Source organism: Mus pahari, chromosome 17 (assembly GCF_900095145.1).
Source record: "Mus pahari chromosome 17, PAHARI_EIJ_v1.1, whole genome shotgun sequence".
In the NCBI taxonomy this organism is placed as follows: domain Eukaryota; kingdom Metazoa; phylum Chordata; class Mammalia; order Rodentia; family Muridae; genus Mus; species Mus pahari.
In genome coordinates, this window is record NC_034606.1 from 67,112,583 (window position 1) to 67,131,654 (window position 19,072).

The window sequence follows — 19,072 nt, forward strand, 5'->3', positions numbered from 1 at the left end:
CTCCAGAAGAGGGCGTCAGATCTTGTTACAGATGGTTATGAGCCACCATGTGGTTGCTGGGATTTGAACTCAGGACCTTTGGAAGAGCAGTCGGGTGCTCTTACCCACTGAGCCATCTCACCAGCCCCTATTTATCTTTCAAAAGTAGCATTTTGTCCATGACGTTTTCCCTGGTATCTGCCAGACCTCTCAGGACTTGCAAATATATCACTACATTTATTATATTATGATGTAATTATATCATAGATCTGACTCTCTTGAAATAATAAATAAACTGATGTCTTATACATGTTTCTATCTCTACTGCCTAGCATAGGGTATGGCACATTGAAGATATTCAGACTTTAGAACTACACAAAACCAAGCATAGTGGCCTATAATCACAGCACTCAGGAGCAAAAGCAGGATTACAAGTTTAGGGTTATCCTTGGCTAAATACTGAGTTCAAGGCCAACCTGGGCTGCAAGAGGATCTGTCTAGAAAAGGAAAAACAAAGAGAGAAAATTACTTATGGGTTAGTTTCATAGCTATCTAAAAGAACACCCTGGGATTTCGTGTACTAAGCCTCTCTCTTTCATCAGAAACATTGTCAAAAACTCACACTCAACTAAAATTTTTTTGTTTGTTTGTTTTGTTTTTTTGAGACAGGGTTTCTCTGTGTAGCTCTGAATGCACTGGAACTCACTCTGTAGACCAGTCTGGCCTCCAACTCAGAAATCCGCCAGCCTCTGCCTCCCAAGTGCTAAAAATGTTTTCAGGCATGGTGGCACTTACATTTATTCCCAGCACTTGGGAGGCACAGGCAGGTAAATACCTGAGTTCAAGACTAGATTTGGTTCTACAGAATTGGTTCTAGGACAGCCAGGGCAACATGAAGAGACCATGTTTACAAAAAAGAAAATGCTTTAAAATTATGTTATGGAGGGTGGTATATACATGTGAATGCAGATGCTCTTGGAGACCAGAGGTGTTGGAACTCCCTGAAGCCAGAGTTATAGGCAGCTTTAAGCTGCCAGAAGGGTGTGAACTAACTTGGTTCCTCCGAAATGGTTGTATATGCTCTTAACTGTTGATCCATCTCTCCATCCATCCCATACTCAACTAAATTTTTTTATATTAATTTATTTTTACTTTATGTGAAAAAATGTTTTGCCTGCATGTATGTATATGCATGTCTGATGCCCAGGGAGGTCATTAGAGTGCATTACATCCCTTGAAGCTGGAGTTACAGATACTTGTTAGCTGCCATGTGGGTGGCAGGAATCAAACACAGCTCTGAAAAAGGAGCCAGTACTCTTAATTGTTGAGTCATCTCTTGAGTTCTGACTATGATCTAAAATAATACCAAACTGTTTCAATTACGTAGAACTTCTCATCCTATCATACTGGAGTATAAACAAACCAGGAAGTACTAACAGGATCTCATCGACCTTATTATTACCCGAGTCTCATCTGTCCGTGGAAGAACAAGAAAGACTATAAATACTAACATTGTCAAACACATTGAGGAGAACCAGAGAGAACCGAATGGTTTGGAAGCCCTAGTCACTGCTTCTGGGCAACCATTCACTAAAGCCAATGTCAGCTTCCAACTGTGGTGGGTAGGAGGCTACAAGCTCCCCTGTCTTTTTGCTTGCTTTGCCTTCACAAAGCTTGACAGATGACCTGGGTGGTTTAAACAACAGTGTTTTATTAACTCACAGTCCTAGAGGTCACAGGTCTGATCAGTGTATTGTCAAGTTACTCCTTTATGGTTTTGTTGTTGTTGTTGTTTGTTTTCTTGAGATAAGGCCTCATTCTTTCTTATTTATTTATTTATTTATTTATCGAATCTTTGTGGAATTTCACATCATATACCCCAATCCCACTTATCTCCCACTCCTTTCATATCCACCCTCCACAGTAAATAAAAGTGAATGAAAATTAGAAAAAGAAAACAACAATAACAACAACCATCTCTTGACCCTTCTGGGCCATGAGCTGCTCCTCTTTCACAGCCTCTGTGCATGAACCATTCCACTCCTCCATCTTTCCCACATCCCCATCACATATTCATTCATTATAGTGACACTGGAAGTTGTGGTGTGTCACACAGTATACTCCTTTGCCCAAACAACTTTATTTTCGAATGTTCATTACAACAAGTCATTAGGCTAGCTGAGGCCTATGAATCCTGCTTCAACATCAATACTGAACCCTCAAAGAGACTCTCAGGTATCTTGCTACCGCTCTGGATCCACAGGACCAGCTTCTTCATGGGCTCTGCAGCTCACACATGGGGAAGATGTTGGGTTGGTCCAACTCAAAGCCCTGGATCTGGGTGGTAGTTGAGTGGGTCAGCCTGCCAGCTTTGCCTTGCCCATACCATCAGAGCCAGCATTCCTAATTTAGAGAAAGGTAATAGATACTAAAGCAGAGCTACTGGGGATAAAGTCTGTAAAGGAAGGGGACAGGGAATGAGGGAAAGAGGTAGAGGAGGATCAACAAAGAAAAATTACATTTGAAAATCATATAGTGATTTTATCTTATCTCTCTTGTATGTTAGGGAAAAGAGGAAAAGAGGAAGGGAGGGAGAGACAGTCTATAACTCTAGTTCCAGGAGATCTGACACCCTTACATAGACATATATGTATGTAAAACACCAACACAAGTAAATCAGGTTGGAGAGAAGGCTCAGAGGTTAAGGACTGCTCTTCTAGAGGACCAGGATTCAATTCACAGCACCTATATGACAGCTCACAACTGTCTGCAACTCCAATTCCAGGGGACCTGACACCCTCAGACAAACACCAATGCACATAAAATAAATACATTTTTTTAAAAAAGTAAATCATTAAAAAGAAAGGGAAAATTAAAACAGTAAGAAAATACTAACACACACCCATTAGACAGGACAAAATTCAAAACCTTTAACAAACAACAAATACTGATGAAGTTGAGCATTGAGATCTCTCATTCTTTGTAGGTGGGACTACAATACCATACTTTGAGGACAGTTTGGCAGCGTGTGTGTGTGTGTGTGTGTGTGTGTGTGTGTGTGTGTGTAGGCGCATGCATGCCATGGCCCTTGGAGGTCAGGGTCAGAGAACAAAGTCTGATTTCTCTCCTATCATGAGGAACTTAGACTGTCAGGCTTGGAAGCAAGCACCTTTACCTGCCTTCTCAAAGGCTCCAGTTTGGCTGTTTCTTCAAAATCTAAACATACTCTTTCCAAATGATCTTGTGATTGTACTCTTGGGTTTTTTACCTAAATGAATTAAAAATATATGCTCATATAAAAGCCTGTACATGTTTGAAATCATAATTACATAAAGCTGGAAACAACCAAGATATCCTTCATTAGGTGAATGGATAAATAAGCTCTGACATCCCAAAACTAGGATATTATTCAGTACTACAAAGAAATGAGCTACTTAAGGCAAGAAAAGCTATAGAGGAATACAAGTGTATATTGGTAAGTGAAAGAAGCTAATTTAAAAGGTTACAGGCTGTGATATTCTAGAAAAGATAAAGTCATGAAGATAATAAAGAAAAACAGAGGTAGCTAGGAAAGAGAGGGATGAACAAGCACAACACAGGATTTTTAGGACAGTGAAACTGTTCCATATGATATGACAATGACACAAACAAGTCATTATATATTTGTTAAAACGTATAGGATGTGCAACATCAAGAGTGAACTCTAATGTAAATTATAGACTCTGATAATGTGTCAGTGTAGGTTACTCATATATAACAAATGTATCAGTGTTTCAGTGTGCTGATAGTGAGAAGTTGTACATTGTGCTCACGGGGGGGTATATGAGGACTCTACTTCCTACTTAATTTTGTATGAACCTAAAATTGTCTTTAAATTTTTTATTAATAGGGCTGAAGATTTAGCTCAGTTGGTACAGTGCTTGCCTGGAATGCAGGGGGCCCTATGTTCAATTTCCAGAACAGCATAAACTGAGCATGGTGTCTAACACCTGTTATCCTTTTTTTGTTTTTGTTGTTTTGTTTATTTCTGAAACAGGTTTTTTTCTGTGCAGCTTTGGGCATCCTGAAACATATTCTGTAGACCAGACAGGCCTTGCCTCCTATAAATCAGACTGCCTCTGTCTGTAATTAAATCTGACTGCCTCTGCCTCCCAGTGCAAGGACTAAAGGTGTGGGTACTGTATATTTATGTACCCTGCCTCAACAAGGTGATGTCTCTTCAAACTGTCCTCTTATCTCCATAAACATACAATGGCATGTATGCACCACACTTACATCACACACCTCCAAAATATGACTATATATATATATATATATATATATATATATATATATATATATAATTATATTATATTTAAAAACACCCAAGCTCCTGCCATGTGTGATAGGACACACCTGCAATCCCAGCACTAGAGGGACCAAGGACAAAGTCTCATTATGAATCTGAGATGAGCATGGGCTACCTGGGCTACAGGAAACCCTATCTCAAAAATAAGGAGGACAACAATAGGAAGGAAAAAAGAGCACATATACAAAATGCTCTAAAAAATAAAATCTATTAATTTAAAAAAAAAAGGAAACACTGTTTAGTAATGTTCACCCAGCACAGGGGCTAGTAAGAACCACGATAAGAAGAATGCAAAAAAAAAAAAAAAAGAAAAAAAGAAAAAAAGAAAAGAAAAAGAAAAAGAAAAGAAAAAGGAAAACAAACAAACAAACAAACAAACAAAGGAAAAGAAAAACTATCGCTGTTCTCAACCCACAGAGGACAAGGAGGGAAGCTTGAAGAAAGGAGGATGTGACACTGGCCCTTTCACAATGAAGTCTTATGGTGATTGGTGGATAAACATCAAAAGTTATCTCCATCAGAGATAGAAAAACCAAGAGGCTTACATGGGACACAGATCCTCAGTAGAACAATCACCACCATTAAGCCTTTGGCATCACCAATGCCTTTCCATGTGGCTAAGGAATCAGTTTGGCACTGTAATTTGTGCTGGTGCCAATCTCTATGGTAGATTGAGCTATTTTTTTCAGGAAAATCAAGGGATAATTGCTTAGTATCAAAAGATCTGGCCCTCGGGAAGATAAGGAGCTGTTTCTTTTGCCCCAGGACAAATTTTTTCTAGAACAGTATTCATGGCTCTTCAAGACACTGCGTCTTTCATAAGCAGAGCTGTAATTCTGACTGCCAATCTGCTGAATACCGAATGGAGTGCTTAGCTTTCTACAATGACGCAAAGAACAAAGCAAGATTTATTCTGCAGTGCCACTCGGAGATTTTCAAAGGTAAAAAGGAAAAACACTTTCCTTAAATTACAGGGAATTACAAATTCTGTCTGGGATATAAAAGACAACTATGCTTGCTCAAAATCTGGCATCATGGATGTGAACAAGATTTAAAAGCCAGAATGGTGGCTGACAATTTGAGCATTTAGAACAGAAGTTGGTTCAGTACTTCAATCTGCCCGCAGAGTCAGCAGCCACACAAAGCACATGGAGATGCCAGACTGGAAACGAGCTAATTTCACAAAGCTCATTCTCATTCTGTCTGTACTTCACACGATCGCTAGAAATCCAGATTCTTACCCATGCATCTTAGATGCTATCTTAAATAGCAAATTTTGTTGTACAAAGAAATTTCAAAAGCAGAGCACAAAGATATTGTCTCAAATCTTTTCCTTCATGGTATTTCCCTTCTTAAAATCTTATTCCCCTTCTTAAAATCTTATGTATAAACATGATAATTTTGAGGAAATTAAAAGGCAAAATGTCACTAAAATAAGGTATTAACAATATTTCCCCTCATAGTTTGTATCATTTCTTCAGGATGAGAATTCAAAAGAAAAGCTTTCCTTCAAACATCCTGACTAAAAAAAATAAGAGCCATGTGCTACAGTTTAAAGGACAGTATTCCTCGGTGACTAAACAGATTCAACAATCAAAAGAGGAAAGAAAATGAGTCTTGAAAGGGAAGATAGTCAATTTTTGGTGAAAAATGTTTTGATTATCTATAGCAAACAAAGAAAAAAGAGAACCATAAATGTAGTAATAATGAAGTCCATTTTAATTTTGTAAATGTGCATAACTGTGCTGAGTAACTGTCCTGTAACAGGTACAGAAGCAAAGGGACCAGTAAGAGTGAAATGCTGTGAAAAAGGCAGGACAAAATTTCCCCCAACAAAATACAAAACCTATCCATAAAAATTTATGAAATGAGAACAAAATAAAGATGTTTGTTTTATAAATAATATTAGGAAAACAAAAAATGTCTTAAGTTTAAGGCCTGAAACTGAGTTACATTTCTAATATCAGTCACTGTAACTCATTAAAAAAGGTTTGTTATTTGCTAATAAAATCTCAACTAAGCTCAAACCCAGGATTTAACCAAACTTCTTCTGAAGGAGCTTTTCTCATAGTATCAAAAAGTTCAATTTAAAAATACATAGTGTGGTATTGAAGTTACCCGCTAAAAAGCTTAATTCAGCCTGATTATAATCCTGTGAGCAGAATCTTGACATTTTCTTTCTTAAGAAAAATCTTCCAGAAAACACCTCACATTTGTTCATAATGCACAGTTTATTGACATTTCTTTTCCTCTTTACATAGCTGGGCGGAAGAGAGGCTCCAGAGCTGCTGTGTGTGGTATGTACTGTATGTAATGGCCTTTACTTGCCATTGTGCACAGCCTGTTAAATATTTACAACACAGACAGCAACATCTAGTCCTAAACACCCAGTTGTGAGTTTGAATTTTTTAGAAATAAATCTATGACAAATTTTCACCAGCAAAATGCCAGAAGACTTTACTAACAGCTTCAAGAGACCCAGAGGGTCCAGAGGAGCAGTTATAGGCCATCTGGTGATTACTTGTTATTATTTATACAGCACTGTTGATGTACACACAGATGTGTTATGAATCCACATACAGAGAGGCCCTAACAAGGACTTCAGATAGATTGTGACTGCTGAGCAAGTCAATATGCATTAAAGAAATGCATTAACTAGAAAGAGTGAGAACACCAGGTTTTTCCTTTTTAATATGCTGAATTGGCTGAAAGATTATTTGATTAAAGAATGATGAGTTCTATACAGTGATAGCATCCAACCAGTTAAAAATCTAGCAATATGTGGTTTAGCAATGATGGCAAAGTAAGATAAATGAAAGAAGAGACTATGAGATCCAGGCACTTTATAAATTCATCAGTTTGTTTAAAAAGTATTAAAGAAATAAGTAAATAGTAAGATAAATGGGTGTGAGGAGGAGTTTAGGCTTAGGAAGAACTATTGAAATAAAAAATACAGGATTTTATTTTATTTGTAACAGGAATGCTCTGACAAAAATTCCAACACTCCCATTTTTTTTTATATATTCAGTTGTATGCAGGAAAAACAAGAGTTAATGAATGAAAAAATTTCAGTTTAATTTCCTAATTATAGCTCCAGTTATATTCATACAGCATCATTTAATTTTTGTTTGTTTGGTAGGGATAGGGGAACAGGCTAAAGCAAGGATGCTTTAATGTATTATATGTTTTTAATAGCATAATATATAATAACACAAAGAGCTAAAATAACCCAGTCACATGTATTTAGGAAGAGCATCAAGAGATCAGATTTGACTTTAAGAAACTAGTTAATTCCTATTCCTTAACTCCTCTGGGCATTTTTAAACCTAGTTCCAATTCTGTGTTTAATACCTATTTGTGGCTCAGTTCTATCAGGTTACATAAAACCACAGAACTCTCAAAAGTAGAGTGAAAATTATTGCAAAATCAACATTTTACAAAAAATAAGGTTAACATTCGGCCTAATTGTGAATAATGTAGTATATTTTCAGCTGCCTGACAGCATGCAGTCACTCCTACCAGATGGGAACTAAATGAATTATTGAATAAAATATGAATTATTAAAGAAATTTTGAGTTAAAAAATTCTTCGCAGGGGGTAAGAATGAAAAGCTTTTTTGTCTAAAATTGCCTTCACCTGTCATAGCACACAAACATAGCATGAATACTACCTAATCCATTTCTTTCCTGGTCATTTTTCAATTCGTAATGCACCCCTAACATAAAGGATGAGTAATCAACATCAAGTCATTCTTCTTTGCTTTTCTTTTGTGCTCATGACAGATATTAGGGAAACTTGCCAAAGGGGCAGAATGAGAGATCCAGAGTCCCATAGAACCAGTATGGCCCTTTTAATGGGAAAGCTGGGATAACAGAAATAATCTATAGATTTGTGTTATATAGACAATAAAACATACCTTTGTAGCACGGCAGCATTTAACCAATCATAGGAGTTATTTGTTGCCTCATGTATTACAGAGCAATAGAGATTTAAGGGCTAATGCTCATGGAAGCAAAGGATACAAAGCAATAAACAGCTTTGGAGGTTGGTTAGACGCCAAGTGAAGCTAGGACTGCAGCACCATAAACATTATTCCTACTATGACAAGATATGAAGGTACAAGAAGCTGCTCTCAATCCCACTACAACTAGGCTGCCACTGACACTCTTTTTTTTTTTTTTTTTTTTTTTAAAGATGAGGTCTCATTTAACCTAGGCTGACCTCAAACTTTTCGTACAACTGAAGGTCCTGGAGGTCTGTGTATTCTAAGAGAAAAAGATCTTGAGAGTAAATACCTGGGGTCACACTGGATAGAGAAATAATCATTTCTCTAAATGACAGGACTGTTAAGCATAGTTACAATAAAAACTTCTCAGTGATTAACAATAAAATACTGTCTTCAGAGGAAATGTCCTGTTCTTCAGAAACAACTTACATAATAAACAGATATAATCAGCTTCTACTTTAAGACTTGATGATGATAGCCATATTTTCTATTTAAAGCTGCATAATTTGCTCTGCAAGCCAGCATATGTCCCTGATAGGATAACATAGCAGTATGGAGTCTGTTGATTCCTTGGTAATAAAAGCTGAGGAGATTAGTCTATTGGTAAAGTACTTGCCATGCAAGAATGAGGATCTGAGTTTGATCTCTAGTACCCACATGAAAATCTAGGTGTGGTGACTCTCGTTTGTAATTCCAAAATTGAGGAGTCAGAGAAATGTAGATTACTAGGGTTTTCTGGCTAGCTTAATCAGCAAGCTCCAGGCCCCAGTGAGAAATCCTCTATCAGTTTGTTGAACACATAAACTCAAAGTGGCTGCAACTGCATGTTCAAGATCTGCACAAGATTAAGCCACCCAAATTTCCAGAATGGATGGGAGAGGTGGATCATGAAGTTCCACTCCTACCTGAGGAACGACTGACAACTGATGGCTGCCAGGGTTGGGAGAATCTGTTTTTAAAGGCTACCCATACTTTAGTAGATGGACCTAAACCATGAATCTAGAGAACAGTAAGTAGACTCAGTTCATTCGGGGGAGGAGGAGGGAGCATTTGAAGTTAGGAGGGAAGGGCATAAGGTATGAAATGGAGAGAAGAGAAATGAACGGATAGATCTGATCAAAATACATTATATGTAATTATCGATAAAAGATACAAAGATGGATGATGGATCCTGGGGAATGACATTCAAGGCTCATCTCGTCTCCATTTGCACATATACACAAATACACACACACACACACACACACACACACACACACACACACACGCGAGAGAGAGAGAGAGAGAGAGAGAGAGAGAGAGAGAGAGAGAGAGAGAGAGAGAGAGAGAGAGAAAATGATGAATGGGCAGAAGCAACCAAAAGGTAGTTATCTAACTGCACATGAAGCAACATCTCAAATTTAGGATTTCTGATAACAGCAAGCATATATTCTTGCTTCCATTCAATTGGCATGGGAGGCTGAGGCAAGAGGATTACTTGAGCCCAGGAGTTTTAGATTAACAATACAATGAAGAACCATCTTTAAAAAGTTTTTTTTTTTCCCTACAAGACTCTCTAGATTCAGCACCAATTATTCTTTACAATTTTAACAAAAAAACACAAGGCAAAGCCATTTTACCATGTTGTTTTTGTTTTTGTTTTTGAGACAGTGTTTTTTTAATGAAGCACTGACTGCCCTGAAAATTACTCTGTATACAAGGCTGGTCTTGAACTCAAAGATCCTCTGTCTGTCTGTCTGTCTGTCTGTCTCTCTCTCTTTTTAAAGATTTATTTATTGTTATATGTAAGTAGACTGTAGCTGTCTTCAGACACATGGGAAGAGGGTGTCAGATCTCATTACAAATGGTTGTAAGCCACCATATGGTTGCTGGAATTTGAACTCAGGACCTTTGGAAGAACAGTCAGTGCTCTTAACCTCTTGAGCCACCTCTCCAGCCCCTAACTCTGCCTCTTAAATGCTGGGATTAAAGATGTGTCCCACCACCAATGGTTTTGGTTTTTTCTTTTCTTTTTCATTTTTTCAATGTTGGAGATTGAACCAGGGTCTCTCTCTCTCTCTCTCTTTTTATTTTCTCAACCCTTTTAAGACAGTTTTAATTTGCATGTGTATTGCATATGAATGTATCAGATCCTCCAAAGCTGGAGTTAAAGGTGCTTGTGAGTCACCATTTGGGTGCTGGGAATCAAACTCAGGTCTTCTGCAAGAGCAATACATCTTCTTAAATGATGAACCATCTCTCTAGCCCCTAAACCATGGTTTCAAGAATGCTAGGCAAGCCCTCTGACACAGAGCTACAGCTCAGGCCTTTTACGTTTTGAGACAGGGTGTCAGAAAATTGCTTAGTCTGCCCTTGAACTTGTGATCCTCTTTTTTTTAACCAGATGGCTGGGATTACAGGTGTGTTTAAGTGAGTTGGCTCTTTTTTTTTTTTTTTTTTTTTTTTNTTTTTTTGGTTTTTCGAGACAGGGTTTCTCTGTATAGCCCTGGCTGTCCTGGAAGTCACTTTGTAGACCAGGCTGGCCTCGAATTCAGAAATCCGCCTGCCTCTGCCTCCCGAGTGCTGGGCTTAAAGGCATGCACCACTACACCCGGCTTGAGTTGGCTCTTAAATAGATGCTACCTAATAATTGCTTCAAAAGCCCACACAACTCTATTCACCTAGGCTTCAGTCAAAAGAGTACCTGGGGGACTGCTGCCTTAACAAAATTAACCGATTCTCAGGAGGCAGCTCAGCTCTATTAATGACTGCTTATACCACATTTCTTAGAGAAGTTTTTAGCAAGAATATTGTTTTTTCCTAAGTTCTCCTTCATGAAGGTGATGAGGCCTTAAGAGAAACAGTCTCAATAGGACAGTAGGAATAAAAGGACTAAAAAGCTTGTCATCTGTGTTTTAACACAAGAATGCAGACAGCACAACCTTTGGTAGCCATTTTTTTAAGTACATGCAGTGTATTTAGAACTCAGCTGTGTCACATCAGACTGTTGGGAAGTAGATCATGAACATAGTCCAAAAATAACAGCCATTAAAAACCTAGCAACCAAAACATGTTTATGTATCCATTGAAAGCCTGGTGGTTTTGATTATATAGTGGAGGGTATAATCTACTAGTCTATTTTAAGTAAATTCTCCTTTTAAAGTCCCTTAATATTAAACTACAGGAAGATTTCTGAGTTTAAAGATGCATATGGTGGAGTCTACACAGGTCTAGATACAGAAACAAAGCTGAATTCCCATAGTTCTCTTTGGTTGTTTGTTTGTTTTTTTCTTCAGAGCTGAAGCCTGAACCCAGAGCCTTGATAGATGCTTGCACATTTGAGCTAAATCTCCAATAAAGAGTTAAAAAAAAAAAGATTTAAAAAAGAATCTTCCATGTTTGAATGTTTTGTCTGCATGTATGTCTGTGCTCTATGTGCATGCAGCTCCTTCAAGGTCAGAAGAGTGTGTTGGATCCCCTAAAATTGAGTTATAGACTCTTGTGAGCTGCCATATATGGGTACTCAGAATCAAATGTGGGTCGTCTGCAAGATCAACAGTGCTTTTAGCCTCTGAGTCAACTTCTTACCACTGATTTTTGAGTCTTCTCTAATAACAGGTCCTAAATCATGCCTTCCAGAGGTTAGACTGACATAGTTCCTTCCTGGGATTTACTTTTTTGTTTCTATCACTTTTGAACAAATAATTTGAGTTAATAACAAACAGGTTACAAGTAACTCAAAGGCCTCTGGGTGGTTCTAAAATGAAGACTCCCAAGATTTAAGGAAGTAGAATGGTAGTTGGCTTTACCAAATTTTTATCTTCTGCCACACTTTCTCTATTTTACATAGCATGGGGTGATCACATGTATCTGTTGAAATCCTACTACAGAGCTATTTGTTACCAGATCTCAGAAGAAATCTAAAAAAGGACTAAATATAACTGGAGAACTACAATCTTACCTGAAAGAACAATTTCTTATGTGCAAAAAAGGTAAAGTCACATTGCCATCAAACCTTTAAGTTGGAGCTTTATATCCTGTTAAAGAAGTAATGGTGTCCTCAAATTCCAAGCTCCATATTCAACTTCCCACTAGTGGGGGAAAAACTTTCCAGTGACAATTCAGAAATATGGGGAAAGGCTCACAAACAGAGAAGTCAAAGTAAAAAGTCCTTACTACCTTCCTTTTCTAGTACAAAATGAATTTTAAAACTTTCCTTTTTTTTTTTGAGACAGGGTTTTTCTATGTAGCCCTTGCTATCCTGGAACTTGCTCTGTAGACCAAACTGGCCTCAAACTCACAGAGATCCACCTGTCTTAGCCTCCTGAGTGCTGGGACCACCACTGCTGGGCATTTTAAAAGTTTAACATTTTTATTTATTAATAAAAACTAATGTGTTTATGATATGTGTTTATGTTAAGTGTGGGTACACACATTCCAGAGTGTGCACGTGGAGGTCAGAGGATAGTATTTAAGAGTCCACTTTCTTTTCAGCCTCCCACTCTCGGTTGTCAGGCTTGTGTAGCGAGTGCTTTGCCCTTTCAATGGTTTTGGTCCCACCCTACAAAGATCATTTTTCCTCTGCTTCTGGGTGCTGTTATTAAGTGTGCTCACAAAATGTCTGGCTCACAAAATTTTCTGTTCATTTGTTTGTGAGGCAAGGTCTCTTGTAGCCTAGGCCTGGCCAAGAATGGTGGCACACACCTTTAAGGTGGATTTTTGGGAATTTGAGGCCGGCCTGGTCTACATAGAGAGTTCCAGGGTATTCAGGACTACACAGTGAGATCTAGTCTTTAAAAAAAAAAAAAAAAAAGTCAGCCGGGTGTGGTGGCGCACGCCTTTAATCCCAGCACTTGGGAGGCAGAGGCAGGCAGATTTCTGAGTTCGAGGCCATCCTGGTCTACAGAGTGAGTTCCAGGACAGCCAGGGCTACACAGAGAAACCCTGTCTTGAAAAACCAAAAGTCAAATATGAGGAAAATAAACTCACCAAAAATTCAGATTTTTCAAACAGCATAGAGTATTACTATGTATCAGCTGCAGAGTCACAACACACAGCATTATAAAATTCGTACCCACAAATTTGAAGGGATCATTTTACATGCCTACTTTAATAATGCTTTTGAAAATGGAAAAATATCTATACATATTAAAAAATTTTAACAGGGAAGAAAATGCACCTTAGGATCCTGAATCCTACAGAAAATAATGATTTTTTTAAAATGTCTTATCAGAAATTTTTAGCACTTATCAAAATCTGGGATCCTCTTCCTATTTTTTGTACCATCACCATCTCTTCTACCTCTCAAATTCCAATTCCTAGACATGTTTAGGACTTAGCTCTTCTTGTTTAAGTATTTACAATACATAATAGAACCAGTTTGCAATCTCATATACCACCAGTAAGTGTCACTGGACAGTTACATGACATATTCCTAACATTATAGTTCAGGTTCTATCAAATGAAGGCAAATAAAACTTTAATTAATTTTTTCTCATCATTTGTAGAAGCATTAGAAAAAAATCTAGGGAAAAAAGTTAAATATAAAATGAAAATCAAGGCAATTTTAACAGAATTATTTTATAAAGAAGAAGCATATAATGGACACACATGCAAACAATTACATAGGAGCTGACATACAGAACAACCCATGTTACAGTATCAGACATAGGAACTATTTGTAGAATACCATTGGATTTCAAGTTCTATGTTGGGTTAGTCTGTCCCTGACTTAGCTGTTAGCACAATTTTTCTGGATCAACAATCAAAAGAAACACTCCTTTTTCTTATCTGAGAAATCTACAGAGACGCTGAAATCGGAGGCTTACAATGAATGGGAACATTCTAAGCTGACTCTCTAAATATGTTAAGCAGACTTTTATATATATGAAGGTCAAGAAGGTATTTCTAAGCTTGCTTTGTGTTTAGATGGACAGCTTTAGAACAGAAGAGAGAGTAACATGTATTGTTTAATACTGTGTGTTGAAGAACAAACATCAGTAGAATAACAAGATGGAAGAAAGCAAGGCAGATTTCATTACAGTGGAGTGCCTACACTTCCTCATAACTTGGATTTACACGCTGCAAATCCTGTGATCTGATTACCTCCAGTGATCACGTAAAATACCGGCTTTAAACTCTTTGCCTTAGTGATAAAACAGCCACTTTGATTCACAACAAGACATTCACAATAAAGTATATTGTAAACGTACCTGTCCACAGCCCGGGGCACTGCACACAAACGGTCTGTCGTCTCCCATATTTCATAAAGCAGAGCAGAGCTGGGGAGGGGAGTAGGGGAAAAGTTATGTTAAATACGCTGGAGAAAAAAAAATACGCTTCAAAAATATCAAGCCTAGAAACAGGTGTTCCAAGAATGCCATCTATCATAGCTGTAAACACAGGCTACTTTGGAAAGACCCATTAGACAGGTGGCATATGATCTACTATACCTCAACTGAAACTTTTAATTAGGAAAATTCAGACTTAAATAGTCAAGGAATTTTAAGCCTTTGCTGGGTTTTCCCTCTTTCTGCTACAGTATATAACATATTTCTCCAGTCTATTGAATTACAACCAGTGCAGCTCTCTATGTCAATAAATTCACTGAACGCTTGATGCGGAAGCCATATTTCTGAACTAGGGAAGACCAAAATTTGTCATTTAATTAATTAAGGGATTATAGGAGGGGTGCTCCATTTTACAGGGCTATAATCTGGCTCCCTGGTGTATAAACTACGAGACTGTTGGCAAGGGTCGTTTATCCCAGATTATTGCCAAAGAAAACAAAGCACCCATCCTATTGGACTACATGGCAAATGATTTTCATTAATAAAAAAATAAAAATAAAAACTTCCCCTCCCCACTGGGAGCCTCCTTCTCCCCCCCCCCCAGCAATTGTCTGTTGCAAATGAAGAAATATCAGTGCCCCTCCCCCCTCTGATTCTATTTATGGCTAGGTTTTTAAAAGCAGCAATAAAACAAATGTCGACTCTTTGGGGGTTTACTGGGTGAATATGTTCCGGCTGTTTGTGCTCCTCTCGGCCAGAGTTCTTAGGCTGCTCTGCTGCAGCCAACAGATGTGTACTGCTGCAGGGGATAAAGAAATGCACTTAAAGGCACCACCATCCATTCCCTCTATTTCTCTGAAGAATTTAACAGAATTTATATTGCTCTTTTTAAATGACTCTTAAAATGCCTCCCAAAATTCTTTGTCAAAAACAACATATGCAATCTGAATACATTGAGAAAGTTCTCATATTCCAATTAAGAATAAAAACCAGGCAGAGATGAATAATGATTAGAAATGTAAATTATAGTAAAAATATCCCTAAAAGATAAACACTATTTGGAAAAGTCAAAGAGAAAACTGGGAGGAAGTAGTCTTGTAGAACAAGGTGCTAAGGACATTTTCATACAACCATCCACAACTCAGAACGATTCATAAAAGGATGTGAATGAGGGATGACTGTTGGAATAAGCCTGGAAACAATCTCAGAACTGTAACCAAATCTCAAATTTTATATTGGAGATAAACCAAAATGTCAGGTCAATCTCAGTCAGACCTGCATTAAAATAAAATGTTAACATACTAGACTGAATCTAGTAACCAGAAAACCATGCTTAAAATAGAAGGCAACGAGGTAATATTCTTCCTATTCTCTTAGGATTTATCTTTAGGTTAGAAACCAGTATTTCTGGTTGTCTAATCAGTAATTCCACAGCTAATCGGTGTTTAAAAGTGTGAGGTGCCCCATAAAATAGAAGGGGCTGCTTGGTCATCTTTCAATGTGATAGGAACATGGTCTAACTATGAAGGAAACTGATGCTTCAGTCCTGTTGTAATGGAATAGACTCTGTATGTACATACGTATACACAGATTTATATCACAGTTAGCCAGGATAAATTGCTTCAATAAATTCTGTTCCTAGGAGAGGCCAGCTCAAGCTGCTGATTGGGTACCGGGAAATGAGAGTTTCATTCTTCCTCACATAGCCCCAGGACAACAAGGTTTTCTGGATTGTTTGTTTTAAATACATTTTTAAAAAAAAACAAATAAATTATTTTTTAGTACTTTCTAGAACCATAATACAGTATCAAAAAATAAGTAAATAAAAGCAAATAAATATAAAAATAATGGTCATTAAGGCTGAAAACTCAGATATCTCTGAAAAGCAAATCATTCATGTATGGGAATTCCTAATTGCTGTGTCACAGACAATTCCACTTCTAGCTCCAGAGCCTGTTTTCCTAACATATCACAAAACCAGAACTTGGCTTTCAGGGTTTCCTCTGTGTCTACTTCTGTCAAGGTAGAAGTAGACACAAGGGTAAGGGAGAAGTCCTCTCTTTTATGTTGATTCTAGCACTTAGGGTGGAATTCTCTCCTTTTAGTGATTATCAGAAGAAAGGGTTCCTTATGGTAATAGGGGAGTAGAAAGTGATCACATAAATTTGAGAACAATTTTCCTCAAGCCACAAATTTCAGATTTTCAAAAACCGAGGATGATTATCATTTGGAATCTCTAATAAGAATATGATATGAAAACAAAATTGCGCCATATTAAAAAAAGAAAAGGAAGACTTTGGGAGGAAAAGCATTGAAATCTAACAGAAGTGAGCTTTCCATTGGTCTTGAATGTAAACTGGCAGCCACTAATAGGATTTCCTGCTTCCGTCCCAATTTGTAAGCCTTTATTTTTACCACGTTTACCAAACAGAGATCACAATGGAAGGAAGAAGTCTTTCTTAAATGCCTAGTTATACTTAAATCATCCCGTTATTCTAGTATCCCTTGTAATTTCTATCATTTCTGCATTCAAGAAAATTTAATTACTTAACAATAAGAATAATCTTTCTCCCCATTTAAAGAATTTCACTCACACTTTTTAAATTATTTCTTCATTCTCCGTCTGCTACATCTGTGACACACAAAGAATACTTCTGGTTATTTCTATGTGAAAAACAAAAAAAAACAACACATTTCTATCATATAAGCAAAGGGAGACAAAACCTGAAGTCTTGAATGGTGTTGCTGCCACTCAATGTGAATTTAACTCACTGCTCATCTGTAACTCTACTGCCTGACAAGCAGACCATGTGTCTAGGAATGACACAGCTTGCTGTCTCCTTTCCTGATCTATTTTCCAGGATAAAATGTAAGAACTTTATAGGACTAAATAATAAATGATGAGAGGAATATACAAATTAAAAGATGCTACCAAGAATAAGTGAGATGCTTTCTGAAAGGATCTTAGGACAAGAAAACAAAGATGCATTAGAAGGTTGTCCTTAGAGGCCCATCCATGTCTACAGGGGAAGAAGCTTGTGTGTTCAGAGCAATTAGGATGCATAAATGATACAGTTAGGATCTGCCTGAAAGTGAAACTCATATGAATGCTAGGAGTGAGATTGCTCAGCAAATACAACCATTTGGTCTGAACTCAATCCTTAAATCCCAAGGTAAAAGGAAAAGAACCAACTTCTGAAAGCTGTCCTCTGACCACCATATGCAGAGCATGAACATCCATACATGCTAATAAAAATACTTAAAAAAAAAAAAAAGAAAAGCCATGGTTGAGAGAATTACAATTTTATAATATTTTATTTATTTGCATGTATGTTCACCTGTGTGTATGTGTGTATGTATTTGCATGTTAGTACAGGTGCCCTCAGAGACCAGAAGTATTAGATTCCCTCATAGGTGGAGGGGCAATCAGTTGTTAGCCACTCAACATGGGTGCTGGGATCTTTATATAGTAAAATGTTTGTCATAGTAATATTTATGACAAAAAATAGGAATTAATTACTGAAGAAAAATATAAATTATGGTGCTGCATTACAATGGACTATATTTAAGGTATTAAAAATAACATTTTAAAAACTAATGACATGAGAAAGTAGTACTCATTAAATGAAAAAATAATATAAAATTATGGGGTCAGGGAGATGGCTCAGTAGGTAAAAATGATTATCATACAAACCTGACAACTTGAGTTCAATCCTTGGAACCCATATAAAAAGAACAGTAGTGTACATACTATAAGATGGAAGGCAAAAACAGAAGAACCTACCAGATTGGCTCAAAGGCCAGCTAGCCTGGAGGATACAGATTCAATAAAAGAGACTCAGCCTCAACAAGGTGGAAGGCTACCCTGACTCTGGGAAGGACACACTCTGACTTCCCATAGGTAGGAATGCTGTGGTGCAAAAGTGTGGGCACTCACATATACTCACAGAATGAATAAAAATTTAGATAAATAGATAAAATTCCATATGCAGTGTAATTCCAAATCTATTAAAAAGAAAGCTAGAAGAATTTTAAAAGATTTTTTTAAAAAAGGTAAATGATGGGGACTGGAAAGATGGCTCAGTGGATAAGCAGACTTGTTTACGGAGGTCTTGGGTTCAATTCCCAGTGCCCACATGCCACCTCACAACCATCCGTAACCCTAGTTACAAGAGTCTGACAACACCTTCTTCAGAATTCTTCAGGCACTAGGCATGCATGCACATGGTACACATACATACACACAGGGAAAACATTCATGTAAAAGAAATAATTCTTTAAAAAAGATAAGAAATTAATACTAAAATGAATACAAAGTGAATAAATAATCATTATGTCTAAGATAACTGTATTCTAGATTACTTTACTTCTTTGTACTTTAGTATTCTCAAGTCTACAATGATCAGATTTTTTTTTTTTTTTTTTTTTTTTTTTTTTTTATACTCCACAACTTGTCTCTGTTATTCCTCC

The 19,072-nt window shown here is 37.2% G+C and overlaps 1 protein-coding gene across 7 annotated transcripts in view; it reads right to left on the reverse strand.

The window, feature by feature from the left end:
- Positions 1 to 19,072, reverse strand: part of Atf7 (activating transcription factor 7) — a 95,548-nt gene that overhangs the window by 54,092 nt on the left and 22,384 nt on the right. For 4 of the 7 annotated variants that reach the window (XM_021216598.2, XM_021216599.2, XM_029547816.1 and 1 more), the window contains exon 2: positions 14,525 to 14,593. In XM_021216598.2, coding sequence (XP_021072257.1) covers positions 14,525 to 14,572 — 48 coding nt within the window. In that variant the 5' untranslated portion in view covers positions 14,573 to 14,593. Of the gene's footprint in view, positions 1 to 14,524; positions 14,594 to 17,196; positions 17,268 to 19,072 lie in introns of those variants that run through there. The other 3 variants (XM_029547815.1, XM_029547814.1, XM_029547818.1) reach the window with 3 other exon arrangements.